The sequence below is a fragment of the Mus caroli genome, chromosome 11 (genome assembly GCF_900094665.2).
Source record: "Mus caroli chromosome 11, CAROLI_EIJ_v1.1, whole genome shotgun sequence".
In the NCBI taxonomy this organism is placed as follows: Eukaryota; Metazoa; Chordata; class Mammalia; order Rodentia; family Muridae; genus Mus; species Mus caroli.
Genome location: NC_034580.1, coordinates 1,559,521 through 1,565,300, shown reverse-complemented (window position 1 = coordinate 1,565,300; position 5,780 = coordinate 1,559,521). Strand labels below are relative to the sequence as shown.

The 5,780-nt window shown below is 50.5% G+C and overlaps 1 protein-coding gene across 1 annotated transcript in view; it reads right to left on the bottom strand.

Annotated features, from left to right (window-relative positions):
* Zmat5 (zinc finger matrin-type 5) overlaps positions 1–5,780 on the bottom strand; it is a 35,392-nt gene that overhangs the window by 16,724 nt on the left and 12,888 nt on the right. Inside the window, exon 2 of the mRNA XM_021177622.2 lies at positions 1,374–1,526. Within this exon, the coding sequence (XP_021033281.1) occupies positions 1,374–1,500 (127 nt within the window). The 5' untranslated portion in view covers positions 1,501–1,526. The remainder of the gene's footprint in view (positions 1–1,373; positions 1,527–5,780) is intronic.

The following is a 5,780-nucleotide window of genomic DNA, read 5'->3' as shown; positions in this document are numbered from 1 at the left end:
GATCTCATGGAGGCATTTCCTCAACTGAAGCTCCTTTCTCTGTGATAACTCCAGCTGTGTCAAGTTGACACAAAAATAGCCAGTACAGTGCCCATCTCCTGTGCCTTTCAGCTGGCTGGCTCAGGACAGCTCCCACCTATGGCTGCCCTGAGTGGCAGCTTCCCACCTCAGCTCATTATCAAGTCACTCCAGGGTAGAGAAGCCTTTCCCCGAGGGCAACACCTTCCTTCTGGCAGAAGAACTGCTCGGCCTCTGTGCCCATCACTGAACAGCCACTCCCACATCCAAGTGTAGCCAGCAGCAATGTCCATAAGGTCGCACTCCCCACATCCAAGTGTAGCCAGCAGCAATGTCCATAAGGTCGCCCTACAGATCCAGCCACTGCCCAGCCAGCTCCCCATGCTTCTCTTACAGGCCGCACCCTCTCCCCTGCTCCCAGAAGTTGTCAGAAGTCTCCCTACATTTCAGCCAGTGGCTAAAGACGAACTCCTCAGAGAGGGCTCTTCTGACTCACAGTAGCTCTTAGGCAGTCCATGGTAGGCAGAACCCAGAATCCTTCCTCACGTGACTAGGGAAGGAACCCTGGCCAACTCCTCTCTCCATTCTTCCTTTGACTTCCTGGCTTGCAGTGCTGGAAATCAAACATAAGGTCTTCGGTGTGCTGGGCAAACAATCCATCCCTGAGGTACAGCCTCAGCCTTTGGCTTGGTTGTATGTTTGTTTGTTTGTTTGTTTTGAGACAGGGTTTTTCTGTGTAGCCCTAGCTGTCCTGGAACTCACTCTGTAGACCAGGCCGGCCTCGAACTCAGAAATCTGCCTGCCTCTGCCTCCCGAGTGCTGGGATTAAAGGCGTTCACCATCACTGTCCGGCTATTTATTGTTGTTTTTTTTTTTTAAACAAAACAAAACAAAACAAAACAAAACAAAAACAGGGTCTCACTATGTAATCCTGGCTAGCTTGGAGCTCACTATGTAAACCAGGCTAGCCTCAACTTGAACTCTTCTACCTCCTAAGTGCTTAAAATAAAAGATGTGCATCACCACACACACACACAGCCCACACATAATTTTAAAAAAAGATAGAGCTGAAGAGAAGACTCAGTGGTGACATTTGTTGCTCTTGCAGAGGCCCTGGGTTCAGTTTACAGCACCTATATGGTGGTTCCCCTCCATCCATAACGCCAGCTGCAGAGCCCCTGACACCTTCTGACTTCCACAGGCACCAAGCACACATGAACGCAAACACTTATATACATAAAATAAACGCAAGAAAACCAGTCCATCCCAGACTATCCCTCAAGTGGTCCTTGTCTGACAAAGGGAAGGTAGGGGTGCAGGCTCAGGAGCCGGCCTCCACGCCCGCGAGCACACACCTCGGAACATGTCGTACCACACCTTCTTGGCCTTGAGGTGCTGCAGTCCATTCAGGTGCTTCTTTCGGTTGTGGAGGTTGTCCTGGAAGGAGCGGTCACAGTAGTCACAGAAGTACCGCTTCCCCATGGCCACATCCACTATACGTTGGGGCCCTGCAAAGTCACAAAACATGTGATTAGACCATCGAAGAAAGCTTCATGCACCAAAGCTCTGGGCACAGGGCCCTCGACTGAGCACAGCACGCCAGGCCTGCTTCCTGGAGAGCCTGCACGGCTGACCATTCATTAGAAGTAACACGCCTCCTGGCATAGGGACCTTGCACTTCTGCTGCAGTCCCCAACACTGACCAGCCCAGCCAAACTGCAGAGTATGAGGCCCAGGTCTGGAGGTTTATTCCTTTAAGTTTTTAGGTAATTCTCATAGTGCTCATGCTGGAAGACCATCACCGTAAGCCCTCTGGCTACCCTCCCATGTCCCCGTCACACTGGGACCTCCTGTGTTCTCTCCTATTTAGGCCTTCTCCCTGCTCCTCTCACATGCCAAACACTTGGCTGCCTTCTTGTGTTTGTACTTGCTGCCCTTGGGCCTGGATGCTGTCCCTCAGATACTGTCCCCCGTGGGCACTCAGCCCTTTGATCTTTGCTCCAATGCTACCTTCTTAGTAATCTGCCATGACCGCTGTATCTGAGTACATGGGAGCCTCTTCAGTTCTCGCCACTCCCGGTTTTATTTTCCCTCACAGCACTTATCTCCTTTAGAGCAATAAATCACTTGTTATGTTACTGTCTTTCTTCTCCAACAAGAATATAAATCCACAACGACAAGTAGAGTTTGCTGTTTCTGAGGGGCCCCAGCACCTGAATGGTACTTGGGACAGAGTAGACAATCAAGCCTTTACAGAATAAATTAATGAGTTACCACGTTCTCTTTGGGACAACAGGGATTCAGAGGGAGGAAGCCTAACATCACACAGCTGGTAAGCAGAAAGCACATTCAGGTCCCCTAAAAATTCTGTTTCCAGGTGTCCTCTCTCCCAGAGCTCACTCAGTGCTCAGGGAAGCCAGTGAGTTCCAGAGCAGTGCTGACGGCTTCCTGAGGAGACTAACTGAATCTTGGGGGAGGAGGCTCCCAGCCAGCATCAGATGGAAATGTCTTAAGGCCTCAGCAACAGTTCCCTCAGCCACCATTCCCATGCCAGGAATCTGGAGCCCAAGGTGGGTAGTGATTCTCTGCCTCTAACAGTCAAGCCTTGGGTCTCACAGCACGCCGGGAGCCACCCAGAGGGACTGGCAAAGATTGAGCGAGGCTAGAGCAACCTCACGTGACAGAGCAGGGTCCTGAGGCCCCCAGGAAGATGGGAACGACTTCCTTGAGGTACAAGGTGGCTGCCTGGAGAAGTTACCAAAGCCCTAGACTGCCAAGTACCTGGCAAACAAGGCTGACTCTGGGAGCCAATCCACAGAGCAAACAGATGGGGGAACACACCTCAGGAGGGAGGGACTGGGGAGAGGAGGAGAGACAAACAATTGCCCTGGATGGTTCAGGCAGCCAAGCGGGCTGATGGAGAAAGTTGCTCCTGCAGCAGACAGGGATGGCAGCCATTAAGTCAGGGGCTGTAATGGGATCAGGAACAGCTAGTCATTCCAAATGAAAACGTATAAAACCTCTCTTCTCCCATTACTTCCGAGAAACTGCATCCCAGACACGAGGATTTGATCTATTAAATTTGGCAGCTCTAATACACCCCATCTTGCCAATAAACTTATAGGAATTGGATTGAAATTGTAAGAGATGAACGCTTAACGGCCGAGTGCTTAACCAAGCCATTCACGAAGCTTGAAGCTCCAAGGAGCTGCTGGCTCCGGAGAGTAATGGGAAAAGGAGGGGCGGGGGAAGGTGTCCCTCTGGGAGACTGACGTGAAGTGGAGCAGTGGCTTTGCAAAACCACAGGGCACTGAGAAAGCAGCTGTGTGACCTTGTGCGAGTCACAGTCCCTTCTTGACCATATATCTTACCATGCGACTGTGAGGCAGTGGGTAAGGACAATGAGCTTTGTTTCAGGAGCAGTATAGAGAAACATGCAGATGCACAGCTGCATGTTAAGGCTAGGCTGCAGCTCAGTGGCAGAGCACGTGCCTAGTGTGCATGTGGCAGTAGGTTCAATTGCTAGCACCATAAATAAAACGATTATGAACTGAAACTAACCCTCATGCTCTGTCTGAGTCACGTGTTCGGGGGGTGCCACCGGAGCTGTGGTCCTGAGCTAAGAGCTTTACATGCATCCTTCACACGTATGCACCCTTGGCAAGGCCTGCAAGGGACGCCGTGAGACTCAGGACAAGGCCACTGAGGCCCCAAAGGGATAGTCACTCAGTCACGGTCACACCAGGAGAAGGCAGCTGAGCTGGGTCTGCTGACTCACCCCACCGCATACCACCCCATACCACGCTGGCCCCTTTGAAACCCAAAACATACATATTAAAACCTACTTATGAATGAGACACTGAGGATTAAAGAGGTACCACCACGTGCCCTGGTCACAGAACATGTTCAGAGTAGGGAAGCCTCTATTTATACCATTGCAAACACTAGCCAAGGAGGAAATCTAGGCCATGTGCCTCTTTGCCTGCCTTTTCAGCCACAGCAGAAACCAAATAAGGCCCAGTGGGTCTGGGCTCTGTTTATGTGACCCCTCCCCCACACACATACATGGTAGCAGACCTCCTTCATGAACCTCAGCAAAGAGCCAAAGCTGACCGTCTATATCCTCCTCTGCTATCCCAGAGAAGTGTACAGCTGTGTCAGGTGAAGCTGGGGCTCTCTCTTGCCCTCTTAGGACCCCATTGTTCAGTGGCAGGAGGGTGGTCGAACCAGGTGATCTCTAAAGGGCCTCTGTAGTCTAAAATCTGTTGGCGAGATAAGAAGGTACCCACAGCAGTGCCACTTACTCAACTGTCACTGTTAGGATGGCACTGGGCCCCAGACCCTGCTATCCTAGTTTCTAGGAAGAGTATCTGGGGCAAGGGATAAGAGCTGGGCTCCAGAGTTCAAGTCTAAGTTTAAATCCAGGGCTTCTGCTTTCTAGCTCTGGTCTGAACAGTCATTTGCCTTCTGACTCTGTTTCCTATGCAGACAGGGATGCTAAGTTAGGAGTGGCCCATGGGTAGCTGTGCGCATCAGAGCATTCATGTTCACAGCACTAAATCCATATAAACCGTCCTAAATCCCTGCCTGTCAATACTGTCATTATCACAGGCCTGCTGAAACTGGACAGCAGTGTTCAAGTGACCCCTTGAGTTAGCCAGTTTACATTCCAGATAAGGCCAGTGAGTCTAAGAGAGAACCAGGGAGCACAGTCCACAGCACAGAGAGAAGGTGGGACTGGACCCTCATCCAGCCCGACAGCAGACTCCCACACTATACTTGCCCACAGCCTTCACTGCCCAGGGGGGACAGTAGATGCCAGTGCTTTCCACTTCTTCCTCTGTCTTGTCCCCACTCAAAGCCATGCACTGGCAGGAGCTTGCCTTTAGCAAGGTGACCCGTCCAGACAAGAAGTTCCAGGCTCCTGACCCAACTGCCTCCCACTAAGGGCTTGGGCACATGAGGGGCAGCCTGCAGAACCTCTTAGCCAGGTACAGCATCTTGCCACACTGTAAACAGAAACACTAATGCCACAGCCAGGCGTCCTTGAACAGAGCACAACCTGCACCATGAGCTCCTTGACCCTGAGCTATCTGAAGGGGGACAGCTGGAGTGTCTATGACGGGAACAGACAGCAGCATGGGGTGCTGACTAAGCTGGCCTTCTCCACAATGATTCATCCTCCTCTTCAGCAGTGTGAGCTAGGCCCTGTCCAGAACACAGGATGATCCAGCCCCATTCCCCACCAGGAACACAGGTGCTACCACCAGCCCACTCCCAGGGACCACGTCCATGGCTACCACACTATCTGCTGACTCCCCAGAATTTGACCAGATGCCAGGGCTGGCTATTCATGGCTAAGGAACAATGCTTAAGATAGTGAGACACCCTCTGGGACCATACAGAAGATTCTAATGCTAATGACCTCTGCAAAGTTATTTCATGTACTGAGTGTGTCCTTAGCTATAAAGCCAGGGTTCCACAGCTAAGCTGCTGAAGGCTTTCGGCATCCACAAGTGATGGGTTCCAGGATCCTCATGGATATCACCTCGATTGGTTCATCCGTTATATAAAATGATAAAATGCCACAGAATTTACATCTAACTCACATACAGCCTCTTGTATATTTTAAATCCTTTCGAGAGTATTTATAATATCCAGTAATTGTAAATGTTATGGATACAGTCATTTTATTGTATTGTTTAGGGAATGTCAAAAAATATACATATTCAGTACTTTGTGTTTTTTTTTTTTTTTTTTTT